The 19,311-nt window shown below is 38.7% G+C and overlaps 1 protein-coding gene across 1 annotated transcript in view; it reads left to right on the top strand.

Moving 5' to 3' along the window:
* The window catches only part of TRPM3 (transient receptor potential cation channel subfamily M member 3), a 452,616-nt gene that overhangs the window by 356,295 nt on the left and 77,010 nt on the right, over positions 1-19,311 (top strand). The window contains exon 8 of the mRNA XM_075078767.1: positions 8,344-8,467. Coding sequence (XP_074934868.1) covers positions 8,344-8,467 — 124 coding nt within the window. The remainder of the gene's footprint in view (positions 1-8,343; positions 8,468-19,311) is intronic.

Raw genomic sequence — 19,311 nt, 5'->3', positions numbered from 1 at the left:
AATAAAACATAAATCCATAAACACCAAGCTCTAGACCAAGCTATTTATTTTTAAAAATACATGTGATCATTAATCTACTCAGCTTAAAACTCCTCCTGGCAGGTAGTTTTCCACAAGTATTTAAATTGGGTTTATATTCAGGTTCTTACATAATCCAGTGCTGCATCTGGTATAGATCTGAATGGGCCAGGTTTCATCTGAATCTTTGAGAAGTTGTTTCTCTGGTTTCAGTGACCTCACTGTTATCACATTTAACATAACCTTACTCAAACATGCTTTATCCCTTTGTTTGCTATGTTTGTATGTACACAGTTTCTATCCACCATGTCTGTGTTCTGATGTCATCATGAAAAAGACTATAGCAGAAAGGGAATTAATGCAATTTATTTAAATATATAAAGTACGTTTATAAGGAAGATGGAGAGAGACTTTTTATGATGGCCTGTAGTGACAGGACAAGGGACAACAATTTTACATTGAAAGAGGATAGCTTTAGACTGGGCGTAAGATAAACATTTTTTATGGTGAGGGTGGTAAGATACCGGAACAGGTTTCCCAGAGAAGCTGTGGATGCCCCATCCCTGGAAGTGTTCAAGGTCAGGCTGGACAGGCTTTGGGCAACCTGACGTAGTGAAAGATGTCCCTGCCCACAGCAAGGGGTTGGACTAGATGATCTTTAAAGGTCCCTTCCAACCCAGACCATTTTATGATTCTGTGATTCTATTTCATCAACACAAACTCCAGCCTGTAAGAGAGGGAAGTGATAGAATCACTAGAGGCAAAACAAGAAAGTCATTTCTTACCTGAGACGCTCAAGTCTGGCTTTGTGAAAGCTGCTATTCTCCTTTACTATGGGTGACTTCTTTCTGTGGTGGTGCCTGCAATATCATCAGACAACATACTCTTTTCTCTTTTTTTTCGCTGTTCACCTTGCACTAAATAGAATGCACAAACTATGAAATTTGTAAAGCTAGCTAGTGGGAGTTTCTGTGTGTTCGCCCTGCTTCAGAAGACATCAGTCTAAAATGCAGTGATATTTTTAAGAATACCACAACTGAAACACCAATGTTATTTACACTCATAAAAATATTTTACCAAAATACATTAGACCTCAGATACAAACTGGATACTTTTCCCCCTCTGTAAATACTTCTGAATAGTGTTTAGAAATATGAGGAAAATACTGAATAATTGGAACATTATCTGAGTTGAGCTACTAGCTTTTTCTTTTGGATGAAATCTAAGTGGGTTATACAAAACTATCTATTATACTCTAAATTAGTGTAGCACATCAAAATTACATGCAGAATTTAATTCTGCAGTCCACTGTGCAATCAGACTATGAAGTCAAAAACCTATTTTAATTCTGACTGCTGGCTGCAAATCAGGGTCTTCTCTAAAACACAACATATCTTCCAACTTCTATGCACTGGATATCTGATCTAAAACCCATTCTAAAAATCATTCATGGCAGTCACAGACTCAGGACTTGCATGTTGGTATTATCATGCTGTTTTTTTAGTGTCTTAAATTCTCACTCCTTGCATACTGATGTGGATTCGTTTTCTACATGTAAGAATGTGTGTGTACGTATACTAAGCAATGCTGTGAGTTTTTAAGTTTATTTGAAACTTTGTTTCCAGGGGGAAAAGAACTATGCCTGGAGGTGAAGGAGGACAAAATATAGCTCTCTGCCTGAGTTTGGATAGTGTAATGCCAATCCATCCTTTCAGAGAGATCCTTAAGAGTGTTGGACAATTGCATATCTCCTCACAGGTCCTTTTGTATTGGGTTTCCAAGAGTTGTGATGTGCCTGCCTTCCCTCCTCATCTTTTATCCTTCCTAATTGATTTCACATAGCAGAAAACGGAACAATTTTTTGTATTAATCAAGGTGCAGTACCCCTTTGTAATGTCAATGTATGTGTATCCTTGAAAAGACAAGAAGCTTGAATCTGCCTTATTTTAAGGCCTGATTGTAGGCTTTCCTCATGAAAAGGTGGACATTTCGCTCATCTAGTGAAGTCTTTGGGTGCGTACTGTAACCACAGACCCAAGACTTTGCTGGGCTGCAGTGGAATGAGGCTGCCAGCACAGCACAGGGAGCTGTGCCTGCACTGCCTTGCAGACGTGCTGCCTGCAGCGGTGTATGTACCAAGAACATGTCAGAAGGAACTGTGAAGCATACCTTGAAGTAACGGTGTCTTTGGAGGTAAACCAGCTGTGAGGCCTCAGTATCTCATCTTTCTCATTGAAGTTCCAAGGGGGAGGCAAGGCAGATACACAGTTTCCCACTGAGCTGAGGTTTCAGCATTATGAATATCAGATATGCAGAATTAACACAGGCGGGTTTTTTAAGTTTGCCATAGTACGCTGAATAAGTTCCCAGTACCTTTTACATGCTAATATGCATCCTATTAAGAACGTGGCTTAAATGCAACCTTCCCAATGCATGTACTGAATTGAAATAATTATTTGGCTGAACATCACTATTGGCCCTAATGTACAGGTCAGGTTCTCCAAGCTCTGAAGCATTTACTTAAAAGTTGAAAATGTTGAGGGGTAATAATATAAGTTTCATCATAAACACTGAAATATAGTCCCTACTAAGCCCTAAGTGATTATCCTAGTTGCTAATAACTCGCTTCCACATAAAGCTGAAGTATTTTTGACTCTATAACCAAAGATGCCTTCTCACTTCATTGTCTTGCATAAAAGCAAAAGCTGGAAGTAAAACAACTGTAAAATGCAACTATTTCTAGGATCATTCAGTAGCTTTTAATCCTCAGAGATATTTTTTAATTAAATGCTGAATTCAAAATGAGAAAAATGAAACACTAGGTTAAAACTATGTCACTTCTTAGATAAATATTTGCTTACAGAATGTGAAATGACTTGCAATATTTGAATGCAGTCTCCAAGCTGAGTTTATAGCATATTAACTACTCCATCAATTCTACTCTGCAAGCATGAGCCCCTTAAGGAATTTAATCCAATGCCATAAAAATATACTTCTTGCCTAATATTCAGAAGGATACATAAAATATTCTCTGTGCTTTAAATGAGCATCCTTTTATGAGATTCATTAAAGATTGCCTTTGGATTGATCTTTCTCTGCATCCACTGTGGCATAGTTCTTAGGATTCGTAACTGTAGTATATTACTTAAATCTCCTTTTTCTAATAGAGAGAATACAGGGATTTTTCACTTTCAGCAAAAGGGATAATATGTAGGTATGATGTGGGTCTTCGGTATCCCCCATAGTGTCCACCCCATCATGGGTGATCATGGGTACTATCACATCTGAATTATTTTGTAAGATAGTTTTCACATTGCATATTTTGATATCATTACTTTTCTTTTGTAATAAAGTACTTTGCAAATCAAAAGATGGATAGAAGGATGTCATTTCTTTGTTGAAATACAGTCATCTCTCTTCTGGTGAAAGGACAACCATTTAATAAAAAATGTCAGGGAAAAATGGTGTAGAAGAGCGACCACCAGTGAAGAGCTGTAAGTAAAGCTGATGCCTCATAAAAGCACCCTAAAATCACCCCTCTTTGAACAGAATGAAGGAATCATTACACTTATTTTCTGCCTTTTCTCATAACAACGCTATGCAAAATGTGTGGATTTAAAAAGTATAAGAAATTCAGTCAGTCCCATTGAGTTGCACAACTATGTCTTGTCTGTAATTCCAATGGAAGAAAATAACAGCAGGGCCGCTAGTCATGTTTCTTACATATGGGCTGATTGTCTAAAGTAAAAATCATAATTAAAACAGAAAATCCCCTAAGCTTCCCATAAAGGACAGCAGGGAATAGTTTTCACATCACACTGGTATTTTATGGATATATTTTCTTTATCCTGAATAAAAAGAATAATTTAAAAAATTATCACAAATGAAAAGTTAGAAACAGGTCATGTGCAAAGACTTCAATGAATGGAGTGTTTCAGTCAGAGAATTTCAAAGCATTTTGAGAACAATAAGTTTAAAAAAACCTGTAATGAACTTGCATTTTGAAATCAGGTTAGAGCCTGATCTTTATAAATCTCTCGTACGTTGTATAACTCCAGTACTAAAAATCTCTGGAGAAAAAAGACTAAATAATTTAGGGAGCTGGCTATGGGCCAGATCTTTCAAATCCTCTCCAGTGTTCACTACAAAATCATATGCCATGAGTTTGAAAGACTTTAATGCTATTGAGTGAAATGTCTATTATCTCCTCAGATATTAGGCATGACTTCAAAAAAAATTTCTCTCTGAGGCTGGAGGATGCCAAAATGCTGTCATCTGTCACTTCTGCATTGGCCAAAGCAATGAAGGGAGTTCTGCTTTGCTGTTTAATCTTCCAGCATATCTTGGACAGAAATAGAATGTCACTTTATTTACTTTGTCACTTCAGTGTTTCTAAGTGTCCTCTCCTGTTGGATCCAAGAATCTTTCTCGCTTTTGTCCTGTGGTAAGGCCATACAGGTCTGTTCTGATAATCTGATGCATCAAAACTAATGTTGGTATTTTCTTTTTTTAAAAAAATTACTTTTATCAACAATTTTAGGTATACTTTTTTTTTCAGCAGCTAAACGTAGTTGTATGTATTTCTATTTTAGATGCCAGATTTTTGACAGTAGGTATCTAAATTCTATCAGCAATCCAGCTCTTCTGGGAAAAAATAAAAGGTTGGATACCTGGAGTGGTAGGAAAATGGACTTATATTTAGGGAATGAATGAACAGATTTGAACTACGTGGGAATAACAGAAAAGAACAGGTTAAATTGTCCTTTTGTAGGACATTTTGTTTAGGCAGGAGCAAATTACCTGCAGTATCGCTTCCATGACAAATTAAGTGGAATTCAGGGAATCCTGCCATCAAAATGCCCCAAACAGGACTCTACTGGTAGGTTGCAAAATATTTTCTGAACCGAAGCTTAGCAGAAGGATGATAAAAGTGCTATCTTCATCTGACACTATCCAGTTTTCTTAGGGTGGTAATATGCTGACTTTGAAGGAAGCCATAGAGTTTGAGTCTGGTAAAGTGCGAAGTTTTATACCTATGGAGCTTTATGCATATGAGGTTCATAATCCATGACAGAGGCTGCTGAATATACTGTTCCCAAGTTAGTGGCTGAGAATCTCCTGTGTTCTAGGTTAGACCTCTAATTGCAAAACTCAAGGAGCCATCGCTTCCCCCCCAAATCTAAAATTAGGAATCTGTGATTTTAAAAAATGTATGCTACAGTTGTATATGTAACAAATGTGGTTGTCAATGCATAGTGGCTAAATCATCACCTCACCTGCATGTCCCTGCTATTTTGCTTACAGTAGTCTGTGAAATTACTTGGTTTACATGCATTGAATTTGGTGTATTCATCATAGATTTAGCCTGGCACAGTTTGTATTTGTCCCAGCTGGGTTACACAGTTAGGAACTTTGATCTGATACCTTCTACCTTTTATATATTCCTAAGGAGGAAATGTGATATAGTCTTGATATGACTGATTTTAGTTTAAACAAAGCTTAACTCAGCTATGATTACTTTATCAGAAAGCTTGCTATGATTGTTTCTATTTCTGATTACAATCATTTCAGGTTTTTATCTCACAAAGGCTTTGAACAGGCTTTTTGCATGTAGAACTGCAGACCAAGGAGATGTTTAAAAAAAAGTACTTAGGCTAGAAAACAGCATAAATCAAATTATAACAACAGGAAGTTTCTGAGCAGCGGTGCTTCAACAGATGTGTACCCCTGTAGTTAGGGAACCACTTCTTGATACTTTAGAAAAAAAACCTCCATATTTTTTACATGGAGTTTGCTTTACATGCTGTTTAAACTTATGATATTATACAGTTTCTGATAGCTGCAATTCAGGAAAGTGAAGGCTGCTTACAAAGCCTCAGGTCCTAATTCTGCTTTCACTCAATGTTTATGAAAGCAGACTCCTCTTACTTTCTGTGTGTATTAGCCTGAGAGTGAGCCAACTTCTGAAATTAATTTATCCAGTTTTTTTAAGGAAAATTAAATTATGATGAGAAAACAGGATGGTTTTCATCACAGGATCTTTGGAAATGTTTTCTGATGTTCTCTAATTTCAGATTCTTCCAACACTATGTATTTTTTCATATACTTCATATACTTTTCATATTTTTTTCATGTACTTCACTTTCATATATCATTTCCAAAGGAAGTTAGAGCTGTATTTAAATCTCTTTTTAGATTCTCCGGTTGATGTTTTTTAGGAATTGTCTTCTTAGTGTTTAACCCCTTTTTTCTTTCTCAGTTTGAAGAACGGAAATTGCATCGTTCTGAACCATTTATATTTACAGTGATAGCACCATTTTATGAAGAGCAGCCTTCTTGGTTAAAGCAAATTTCCAAATAATTTTTTTCAAAGAGTCTAAAAAAGGGGTTTCAGAATTTATATTCTATATGACCTACTAATCTGAAACTTAAAGTATGTTAGTGCTTTTCAGGGTGTCACCCTTTCCGAGTTAATTCTCTTTAACATGGAGTGAATCTACATTTCCACCAGTGCTCTGACATCTTGTTTCATGTTCCCATGTGCTTGCAACATCCTTGCTTCTGTGTAGGAGGTCAGGTTATGTTTCTAACAGCCCCTACACAGAAAGTCCACTGCTGTCAGCTCTCATTACTGCCCACCAAGAGAGCTAGAGGTGTTTACTTTTCATATGTTGCCTTTATGTGAAGCAGGTCACGCTGTGGGGAAGGAGTGTTTACATTGTGAGTGAGCCGTAAGTGCAGAGTTGTCATCTCTACAGTATCCAGTAAAAAGTACATTTGGGGCCACACTGCCTCTTGATGAAAAGAGGAAGTACAGAGGTAGACTCTCCATGCAAGAGGAGTCTCTAATAAAGTAGAAGACAACAAGAGGCATATGAAGAACAGTGATCAACAATGTGGTCTAAAACCCCATGTAAACTCATTTTAATCCAAACACATTGATATATGCCTGACAGGCTTCTTTGTGAAGTGGAAGTCCTACTCAACAGGGATATTTACAGTCAAAGTAAGATTTAGAGAGTAGAGAACATATGTACTCTGCATGCCAGGCCTTCTGTATTCTCCTATGCACCTCTATACCTCTCTCCCATTCCCATTCATTGTCTCTTCTAATGACATGTAGGCTGTAGGTATAAAGAATAGAAAGTTGAATCATATTTTAAATTCAATTGTGTAACAAATATCCTGCAGTCTCACTTGGGATTCCTTGCTGCAGAGATGTACAGGCAACTTTTACCAATAGTCTAAAATAAACAGGGGTTTGGTCATTGTTCTCCCAAAGCAGCTGTTGTAAGCTAACAATGACTTTTAATACTGTGCTGCTTTTGATAATTCTTTGCAGTTGCTGCAGGCTAAATCTTTGCTTATCTTCTGTCATAAAATATGAGTAACGAAAATTCTCTGATTTTCATTCCCCCAGATGATCAACAGTGATTTATCCTGTAAAACATTCTGCCTCAGCTAATTTGAAACATTCAGTTACAATCTTTAAGTGAGACGAGCGTTATAGTGTAGAAGCTTTCATACATCAAAGGATATGTGTTCTAAATTACAGCCCACTCTTTTGTAAGACATTAAGAACAGTAATATTTCACTTAGAACAGTCTTGAGGAATAGGCTTTTTGATATCAAGGGGTAAGGTTCAAGTATTATTATTCCATGTAATATTTATTTCTGCTGTTGGGCCACATTTTGCAAGTATTAACATTAACATTGAGGAGGAATATAAAAATGGTTAATCTTTAAACTCCTAGAAGATAATCATGAACAAAAGCAAAATGGTTTCTTTGAGTGGATTCAGGAAGAAATAAATTTTTGTTTGTTTTCTTACCTGGCCCTGTGCAGCATCAATAAGGTGAGCTGAAACTATTGGGATAGTCAAGCTAAAAACAAAAACACTGACAACACAAAAATGCTCCCAGTTTCATAAAATGAACCATGAGTTGAATTCTGCTAATTCACTGATAGAAAGGGGTCTTCAGTTCACCTAGAATTGTTGGTCTTCCTCAAATCCAGACTGTCAATGTGGTTCTTGTTTATGTTTGGAAATCCCACAGAGCTGATAGTTTGACTTTCTGTCATGCAATATGTGGGAACTGAAATAAAAACTTTGGAGACGAGGGACACCAACATGATCAACGTGCTTTTCTAGAACAGTGTTTTCCAATTTGTCTCTGATGGTTTCAGCAATTCCTGCCATTCTAACCTGTCCAAAACAACCTGCAGTGATTTGTTGTGTAACTCTTACTTGTTTGACCCCTGGCTGAAGTTGTAATGCGCCCTCATGTCTGTTTTTCTACTTTATTTTTCTTTTTTTAATTTCAGACTTATCAATGAGTCTTTGCGGGACCAGTTGCTAGTTACCATACAGAAGACTTTCACATACACCCGAACCCAGGCACAGCACCTCTTCATTATCCTCATGGAGTGCATGAAGAAGAAGGAGCTGGTATGTTCACACTTTCTGTGGAGGCAAAGAGAGAGCTCAATGCATTGTTTTGACCAAGTCTTTCAGATGCCTGTTGAAGGATTTCACAAATCTGATCACTGTGATCCAGACTCTAAAAGAATATTATATCATGCTGACTTTTATTTCCCTTAATCTGTATTTTCTCATTTAAAGTGATTAAACCAACAGATCTGTTCCTTTTGTAAATTCCTCTACATTTCCTTTGACAGGACAAAATCCAGCTAGTAGAGTATGGGTGTTATTATTTTTCAGTCATCCTCAGGCATGCCATGATTAAAATTCTACCTCATTCAACTACAGAGAACCTCAGAAGGAACCATAGTTGTTTATCAGTCACTGGGATCATATTTTAAAGTTGCTGTACAGTTGCACAAGTATCACTAGGGCTATTATTTTATCATGGAGATGTGTGACAGGAAAACAGCTTGTCTCCAAGGCTTCTGTTCTGCAGCGGCAAGGCTATTCCTTTAATCCATACTTATACTTTCTTGAAGAACACACAATCTTTCAGCAGTTTCTGGGACCTATATGAGGCTGCTTTTGCAGAGCATTTTTGAAGCAAAATCACACTGTAAAAAACTTGGGGTTCAATTCCAGGGATTTTGACTTCCTACAAACTGAATGAATAGACATGCTTCGATTTTGTAACTTAATCTTTCTTCTAAGCTTTGGTTTTGGTTCATATTGCAGCTTCCTGGAATTCCAGGCTGATGACAGTCTGCAACACTTTGTGTAGGGTAACACTCAGTTGTTTTACAGAATTTTTATTTTCTGAAACTCTTTGAGTTCTTTGTTACTTCATCCTCTGCAGTACCTTTTAATTTTAGTTGAAAATATGGCATAGAGTAACTAATACAACTGGAGGGGAATGGGGGAAAATGTTTAGGAGGTGATAAAAAATAAAGGCTGCCCTTCTAGATAGAGCTTTGCAAAAGAGAAGATATTTCTTTATATGGTTTACCTTGCCAAAAGAGCAGTGTTCTGTTCAGCAACCAGCACTTCATGCATCCATCAAAAAGTGGTCAGCCTTCCTCATGCATAAGTAATAATTTATATGTACCGCAATCACCTGGCATGTACCTTGGACAAGGGCAGAGAGGAGAGGATCTCAAGGACAACTTTTCAGGGAAGACACAACAGCAACACACAGTTCCACTATGCCGTTGCAATGTAGATGGTTGATGGAACTGGACATACAGCAGTCGCTGCTGCCTTCTTCCTCCCACAATCAGAATTCAAACTGCACAGCAGACTTTAAAAACCCTTTAGCTATTCACAAACAGTGCAGCCCATAAGTACAGACTAGTAATACCCTCCCTAGGTGAACTGCATCAAGATAGAGAGGGTTTTTCTTTCTTCTTCTATTTTTTCCCTCCAAAATCTCCTTTGCATTAAAGATTCGCAGAAAAATTATTGTGCTACAGAGATACTTTTCCTATCCATTTATGATTGTCAAGGCACACCATGATGTCCGTGGCACTTGTGTATGCTTTACATGTGTAGTACATATGTGCCTCAGCCTACATTAATGTTGAATTTGTTGTAACATTTCTTACCAATGATTAGCAGAGAGAATCTCCTTATGGAAACAGCATTAATTCTTTTATGCCCATTTCTTGTAATGTAATAATAATAATAATAATAGTAGTAATAGTAATAATAACAATAATATAATGTGTACATATAGGACCTACTTGCGAACCAGTGTTATGCATGCAAACATAAAAAACATATTTAATGATAGAAGATAGAAGAAAGGAATGAGGAAGAGGGGGGAGAGAGAGGGAGACCAAACAGGAGGGAGCAAGGGAGGCAGGAAGACAGGAAGAAGGAAAGGCAGGGACATAGGAAGGAATGAAGAATAGAAAGTAGAGGCAGATTCTGGATCATTCCAGACATCTAAATCCAGAACAGGTTGTCAGGCTTTGAACAAACTCTGCTACTGCAAAGTTAACTGAAATTTTTGTCTGGAGTATTCACATCAAGATTTTTATTCCAAGCAAGATTGTGCATTTGTTACAAGTTTCTTTGCAGATGTGTAACCTCTCTCACCGGTGACATTCTTTACCTATGCATCTTGTGAAGTGCTGTTAGCCAGGAGATGGTTTACCCAGAATTAGGTGTTCTGAATTTTAATTTATACCACTAACCCACCCATATGTAAAAAGACTGCATTAAAACAAGTGTTTCTTTCTGGTACCTCAGTTGTACTCAGAATATTAATTTTAACAGTGGTATGCTAGAAAGATTTTATGTCTGAGGTGTGGTTGCTAGGCTAATGGTGTCCTTCAAGACTCATAACCTTGTATATGAGTGTAAAAGAAAGACAATACTCTTAATGACGAAGATAACATTACCAGAGGATGTGGATGATCTTGGAGATGCAACGTATTCCCAGGAGTAAGTGGTGACTTCACTGGTTCTACAAAGCCAGGTGTTCTATATTACACATCTGTCCCAGCTCTTGTCCTTCCTCAGGCTTCACCTTCTGATTTGCTTGTGCATAAGAGAAAACTCTCCTTGATGAATTGACTTCATCATTAGTCTGATCTCCCCTCTCCCTAAAGAAACAAATAGAAGGCAGATGCAAAAGATTGTCTCAGAGAGCTCAGCAGCAGCCAAATTGATCGTGGCAGTTTTCCCTAAGTTCATGGTCCATGTGCCTGACTGTCTGACTTTATGGCTGCTGAATTCATAGGGAACGAAGCAGACAGTGCAGGAGAGGCTTGTCATATTACAGTGTGCTGCTAAACAATTAACTGTGAACAGGGTACAGGCAGGAAGATGCTCTAACAGTGAAGTGCATAAATGCAGATGAATCGCAGATGTGGAGAGGGAAAATAAAATGCAAGTTAATCTCTGGAAAGGAACAAAAAGCTGTCTTTGAAATAATTGTTCCTACTCTACTTCCTTAGAATGTGTAAAAAAACTGGCATCTCTTTTATGAATTTGACATAAGTGTGGTGGTCAGGGAAAAAGCATAATCATAACAAAAATTTCCCCCTTCCACAAAACAGCAGATGTTTCAAGTTTGTCATTTTTTACTTCACTGTTAACGAATGGTCTCTGAATTGTATGCCCAGGAAGCATCATTAATATGATGAGCAATGTTCCATTTATTTGATGAAGTGTAAGTTAATTTGTTGAATAAAATCTGAGTACACAAGCTGGATGATAAGGTGAGGCCATAGCAGAGGAGAGATTAAGACTGTTAGGTTGGCAAGACAGAGCAAATTCCATTTCTCAAGTTTTTATTGAATTGTAAACTTAGCTGTGTTGACACTGCAAACATCAGAGTTTATATTCAGAAATGTATTTGGAAAAAAGTGCTTAATGAAGTCTATGGTATAAAAATGTTTTTAAAATGAAGTAGACTATACAGGCCTGTATATATAACTCTAGATTACAAGGGTGGGACAGTGTTTTGTATATAATTCATAGAGATTCTCTGCTGTCACATTTACACAGAATTCTTAAAAAGATTTATGTTAAGAAGTTCCTAAAATAGAAGCATGAAGGCTTACCAAAGCTTAGTGGTCAGGAGGCAGTATTGTAAAGTCCAGTCCATACTTTTTCAAAAAGCACCATGAAAATTTTTTCTACATGTTCCCATCTCCTGCATGCAGCTTATGAAAAGCTAAAACAGCCCATTTGATTATATCCTGCCTGCCACAAAAAAAGAGAAGATTTAAGAAAAGAAAGAAGAATTTTTTGCTGACAACATTTGCATTCCATATCCATCAGTCCAAAGCTATAATAAGATGGGATTCCATAACCTAGAAAAAAAACAAAAAAGTAGAAAGAGACAGTCTTCAGGTGTTTTTTTATTTTTCATTCTATTGTGGTTACCTTGCTGATCTCAGAATACAAAGAGGGGGTGAGGGCACTGCCTGAGGATTCAGGCAGGCAGGGATTTTTCCCTCTGGAGCTTGGCTCTCGAGTCAAGTGGCAGTCCGGAAGGGAATCCTTCAGATAGCAGGCTAGGATTGTTCACTTCAGATAGTCCCTGAAAACATGTTGTGTTGCGTTATAGTTCACAAGTCTGTTTCCAGCTGTGCAAAGGAGTATTTATTTCTGTCTCAGTAAATAAATTAGCCTTGAAGACAGCAATTCTGGTGTTTGAGTTTTCTGACAAATATAGGCTGCTCCATTCTTTTAGGGGTACTTAATAATTTTGCAGCTCAGACTGGCATGTTGCTGGAGTGCTTTGTTCAGAAATCACAATGGGAGTTTCTCGGAAGCTGGAATGTGCTTTGCAGCAATCTGTGTGGGTCCACCTGTGGGGCTTCATTGGGCAGGCACTGGGAAAGGGCACTTTGGCAAGCCAGAAAGGTCTGTGTCCCTGAAAACAACCACACCTGTTGCAGTGAGATACATTTGTCATAAAACTAATGCTTCCAGAATAGTGCTTTGAGAGTGAATAGACCTAATCTTATATCCATTTAGTAGAAAAGACATTTCCCATGAATCAGGATAGGTACAATCTTAGTACCTTAGTAATTGAAAAATGGCACATTACCACCAGCAGTAGACTGCGTACCACCTGGTGGTTAAGTTTGTTTTCTTATTACTACCATGACCATTTTCTGCTAAATTTGTTTCCTTGTATATTTGAAGGTTCAGTTACTACATTAAGCAAACTGATAGTGTCATTGCCTACACTGCATTAGAAGAAGGTTTTCCAGAATGAAGAGCATATGGATGTTTGGCATAGTTTTGTGTGCATCCATGAATTCCTGGAACTCATTTCCACATACAGGCAACAGACACAATTTAATCAGTTCATTGCTGAAAGCGAACAACAAAATCCCCTTTCTATGTCATGTCAGCAAGTAATGGCTGTTTTTTACTTGCCTCTGCTTTTCTATGTGATTCCTGTACTTCAGTGTACCATCACTGTGACAAACATAATGGCTGCTTGGGGACAGTGTAAACCTTACTTCCACCTTCTATTGCTGAGTGTATATATAAGGTAATAAGGTAAAAAGACTTCTTGACTAATTAGCAACTCTGGTGCTGTCAGATTAAACAAAGCAGGTGCCATGCTGAAGTAGCTGGGTGCACTGAGCTAAAATCTGGACAACCTGCATTATGAAGGTGCTTGCTATTTATTGTGTTTTACTTTCAGAGATGGATCCAAATTGCCCAGAAATGCACAGTGCATGAGCAAGCTGTGTTGCAAGGGTACCATTCATACCCCAGTATTACTTAACTAATGCAGAGCTTTGACTTAGCTTATTGGTTACTGACCCAAAGTACTGGGAAGCTGTTGAGTGATTTATCAGTTTCTTTTCTATTTGGACTATGAATAAGACTGATTCATCTCTGGTAATTTCAATTTTGTCTGAGTGAAAAGGCTGGAGCAAACCTGTCCATGTTTCTGGAAGGATTTATACTGGGAAGAGCTTGGCTTGATCATATACTGTCTGCAAAACACATTGTGCTTTTTAGCTGGATGTGCAGGCTCAGTGAATTTGCATGCTAATTGAACACCATCTGCAACTGTTTATTAGCATACTCATAGATCTGTTCTGAATTAATTTTTGGCTAAATCCGACTTTTAAGAATTTATCAGTGTATTGTCATTTCAATTATTTGGCCCTTCCCGAAGGTTAAATAGTCCATTCAGATCCATTTTTTAAAGAAATTTTGCTTCAAAAACAAATAAATTATTTCAGCTAATATTTTTTAATGCTGATGGAATCTTTTTTGTAGAGGAAGCAGAAGAGGTCTTGATGACTTCTCAAACAGTAAAAATCATGTGTAGTTCCTCCTAGGAGTGTAGTTGCTGTGAACAGCATGTAATTTGGCAGTAGGCATCTGGAGCAGGAAAGCATCATGTAACTACTGGCCTGCTGGTTGCTGAAACTCTTGTCTATCCGTGGAAACACCCTGTAAGATTTCCAGCGTAAAGTCTACTGATCCTAATTAGTCTTCCGTGTCCAGATTTGCCAATCCTCTTAAGCAGTGGCTGTAGCAACTCTCCTAATTTTGATGAAGGTTAACTCTCCTATCCAGTCAGTGCAAATCAATAGGATTAGCCTAGCACATAGGCCCTATGTCTGCAAATAAGCATTAAGATGATGATTACAGGGTAGCCTTAAATTCTGTAAACCTTATTTGATTTCTTTTTGCTAAAGAGATAGAACCATATTTTGTTTTTTCAGCTGCCAAGAAGTCAGGTGAAGTTAGCTGGGCTTTGCCATTGACTCCACAGAGAATGAAATCTAATCACAGAATCACAAAATCACAGAATCACAGGTTGGAAGGGACCTCAGGGATCATATAGTCCAACCTTTCTAGGACAAGCAGAGTCTAAACAAGATGGCCCAGCACCCTGTCCAGACAACTCTTGAAGGTGTCCAACATAGCTGAGTCAGCCACTTCCCTGGGGAGATTATTCCAATGGTTGACTGTCCTCAGTGTGAAAAATTTCCCTCTGGTGTCCAATGAGAATCTCCCCAAGAGCAATTTGTGTCCATTCCCCCTTGTCCTCTCCATGTGACTCTGTGTAAAAAGGGAGTCTCCATCTTCATTGTAGCTACCCCTTAAGTACTGGTACATGGTGATGAGATCCCCTCTGAGCCTCCTTTTCTCAAGGCTGAACAAACCCAGTTCTTTCAGCCTATCCTCATATGGCAGGCTTCCCAATCCTTTGATCATCTTGGTGGCCCTTCTCTGGACCCCTTCCAGCCTCTCCACATCCTTTCTGTATAGGGGGGACCAGAACTGTACATAGTACTCCAGGTGTGGCCTGACAAGCGCTGAGTAGAGTGGGATAATGACTTCTTTCTCTCTGCTGGCGATGCCCTTTTTGATGCAACCCAGCATCCTGTTGGCCTTCTTGGCTGCAACAGCACACTGTTCGCCCATGTTGAGCTTCCTGTCCACCAGGACCCCCAGGTCCCTTTCGACAGAGCTGCTCTCCAGCCAGGTGGATCCCAGTCTGTGCTGCACTCCCAGATTATGTTTTCCTAGGTGCATGATCTTACACTTTTCCTTGTTGAACTTCATAAGGTTCTTGTTAGCCCACTCCTCCAGCCTATCCAGATCTTCCTGCAGAGCAGCTCTCCCTTCTGGAGTGTCTACTTCCCCGCTCAACTTGATGTCATCCGCAAACTTCATCAGGCTACACTTGATGCCGGTATCCAGATCACTTATAAAGATGTTGAATGACATTGGGCCCAGTAGCAATCCCTGGGGGACTCCACTTGTGACAGGTTGCCACTATGAAAAAGAGCTATTTACCACCACCCTTTGGGTGCGGCCTGTCAGCCAGTTCCCCACTCACTGCACAGACCACTTGTCTAGGCCATAACACATCAATTTCTTCAGGAGGAGACTATGGGGGACCTTATCAAAGGCCTTGGAGAAGTCCAGGTAGACAATGTCCACCGCCCGCCCCATGTCAAGCAGGCAAGTCACTTTGTCATAGAAGGCCACCAGGTTTGCTAAGCACGATCTGCCTTTAGTGAAGCCATGTTGGCTTTTCCCAATCACATGCTTCGTTTGACTTGTGATGGCCCCCAGGAAGATTCGTTCCATAACTTTCCCAGGGACTGAAGTAAGGCTGATGGGCCTGTAGTTACCCGGATCCTCCCTCGAGCCCTTCTTGTAGATAAGGGTAACATATGCCTTCCTCCAGTCCTCTGGGACATCCCCTGTTCTCCACGACTTCTCAAAGATTATGGAGAGCGGCCTTGCGATAATGTCAGCCAGCTCTCTCAACACCCTCGGGTAGATGGCATCAGGGAATAATCCTAGGACTGGGTTTTTTATTTCAGTAACTCAAAGAACAAGTTCCACAAGCAAAGCAGGTATATGCGTTTAAAAAAAAAAAAATAAAATAAAGGCAGTTGTTGTACTACACTGAAGCCTTGGAAAGCTTTTAATTCTACCACCTGTTTTTCAGCTGCTGACGGGTGAGGTAGGGCTTCTGCTAACAGAAAGCACAAGAGTGTCACGCTTACCATTGAAGCAAAAGTGTGCAGTTTAGGCAGTTATTCGGACCATCCTGAACCTCTGCTGTGCTTCAGCACAAGTCTGCAAAGACCAGTATTCCTTTTGTTGCTTACATTCCGTAAGTAGGCATTTTTTGGTTTATTTGGTGCATACTGCCTGCACAATTAGCACAGACTGAATCACCTAGTAGATACTAATTCAACTTAATACAAATCTCTTCTCTTACTGCATATTCTGTGATTAAAATTGCAGCTACAGAAATGAAATTTAGAATATTTGTTTTTCCTCTAAAAATATAAGCTTGTGAAAATATCCATTATCCCATTTATACAATTAACAAGTAATTCTGGGAATTGCGCACGGAATCATTATACAGTGCTGTCAATTGTCCCACCAATGAAAGTGAAGGCAAAACAGTACTGTGTGACACAGTGATTTCCACATGAGATAATACAGAACAATTTCTGCAATCAGGGAACTGGAAGGGTTCAGTTTATAAACTCCACAGTACTGTTCAGACACCTTTCCTACTCCCTCACTCTGTTGTGTCTGGGGAGTTGTGATTTCTTTTGCCTTTCTTAGAAAATATAATTACTGTTTCTGTGCCTTCAGAGGGGGCATAGAGACCCGTTCATTACTGCTGTAATATCTTAGTCATAGATGAGGAGCTCACTATATGAGATGCAGGTTATGTGTAGATAAAGCCATAACTGCAAATTTACTGTCTCATAGGAATATCTTACACTAAGTGAGTAGTGCCTTTTCCAAATATCACCTACTTAGTCTCACCAGCAAACCAGCTAGGAAACTAATGGTTTGTGGCTGGTTTTGCTGCTTGGTTTCTGTATGTTGTCATGACCTTGTTGTCAACCTAAATACAGAATAGACATATGCCTGCATCATCTATAGCAAAGCAACCTGGCCATCCACATACTGTCAGACTACTTGAAAATACGTTGCAAAGCAAAACTAGAAATTGAAGTTTAAGATGGAGCAAGAGTCCCCAGCTTTAATACCATTGGCACCCAACCAACTCACCATACTTTCTTCTAAGGTCAGCATTTTCAGTTCAGATTAGAAGACATATGTGTGCATATAAATCCTGCAGACAACATTGTTTAGCGCAGTGACTTGCAAGACATAATTTTTCACTATATACAGCAGTGGGAAAGACTAAACTGAATTTTTGCTCTCTTAATATAACATAACACTAGGTCTATCAACCTCAGTGATGAGCTTTTTGTATCACTCATGGCATTTTTATTGAACTTTGCCTTGAAACACAATTCAGTTTTACATTGCTTAGTATCTGTGAGCAAGAGATGGGTTACAGGTTAAATTATCTCATTGAAAGCCCAGAATGACATTAGTTTGCTTGGCTGGTTTTTACAGAAATTGTCCTACCCAGAACTGTTAGTTTAGCAGGAGAGCCGAGATATTGCAGATCCAAGGTTAGGTCTAAGACTGTGATTTGCTGCCAGTTCTTAGTTGCCCCGAATGAGCTAATACAACTTCTGTGGGAACACCCACCCACATAAAGATGAGAGATAATTGAGACTCTAAATACAAAAAAAAAAAGCTCAAATGGTATGCACATTGGTCTTACTCAGGAAGTCAGACACACACAGAGATAGAAGTTGATTCTAACCCGTCCAGTCAGTGACATGGGTGCCTGCTCATCTGTTGCAAGAAGAGTGCTTTCTGGGAGAAATACCCATTTGATGGCATTACACGGCAGCTAACATGCCCTTTAAAAGCATTTTATTCAGACTTCTCCTCAGTATCTGCTGCAATCCATGCATGATTCTTACATCATCAGTGGATCAATATTTGTGGATAATAGACACTTTGGGACCAGTGGGGTTAATAAACTTCTGTATACTAGGTTTCAATTGATCTATTACTTGGGATTCAGATTTCAGAGCCTTCCAGGTGATAAAGCTTCATTATTTTGTTCACTCATGTTCCTTTCTACCTATTTAAGTCACTTTGTATTTGCAGAAGAAAATCTATAAAGGTAGTGTCTTGTCAATACCTCCAAGAACCCTCTCTACAGTAGAAGAGATGGAGGAGGTGAACTACATCACATTTACTCTACATTTCTTTCCTGAATCAGGGTGACGGAAGAGCTCAGATTACACCAGTGTGAATGAAAATGGCCATCTCATCACCCAAACCCATTTCTCGCTTTGTCACTGTTCTTAATCAGTCCAATGCTGCAAGTCTGCATGGAAACACATCCGTGTTTATCATCACAGTCTGTTGATGTGCACAGCCCAGTGATTTTAAAGATGTCTGAATTCTGTTCCTCTGCTTATATGCTTTGTGACTCACAATTTATATTTCTCATGTTTCTTCACCTGTAAAATCAGGGACTGGTATTTCACTGCCTGAATAGAGTCATAAATGGCCTAATGTAACAACAGCACGAAACCATTTGTATAAGGGAAAAGGATTGTTTTCAAGGTTTTTACTTCCAAAACTTATTTTTGGTAATTCATTCCACTGGAAAATATGCATATGCCATTCCAAAATATTGACAGTGCTATAAGGCTTAAAAAGTACGTGCGCATTATAAAATATAAACTTTTTTATGTGGGACATACCTGTGAGATTTCCATAGCCTTTTCTCTTTGGTCATTAAGGGGTCGACACAGCTGTCTCAGTCTGGAACAAAAGCTGCCAATTATGGGGGAAGCCAAATATTTACAGTAATTTCTGTCAAATTATTTTCTGTGGACCTAGATGGCTCCTCAATTGCAGAATTGCTGGCTTTCTTATCAGTGCTGATTTTTTTGTTTGTACCCTGCTTCTTACCAGGCAATGAGTCTATGGGAAATTTTTGGATCAAAGGAAAAAGT

This window comes from Phalacrocorax aristotelis, chromosome Z (assembly GCF_949628215.1).
Source record: "Phalacrocorax aristotelis chromosome Z, bGulAri2.1, whole genome shotgun sequence".
Classification (NCBI taxonomy): domain Eukaryota; kingdom Metazoa; phylum Chordata; class Aves; order Suliformes; family Phalacrocoracidae; genus Phalacrocorax; species Phalacrocorax aristotelis.
This window is presented reverse-complemented; position numbering and strand designations above follow the sequence as displayed.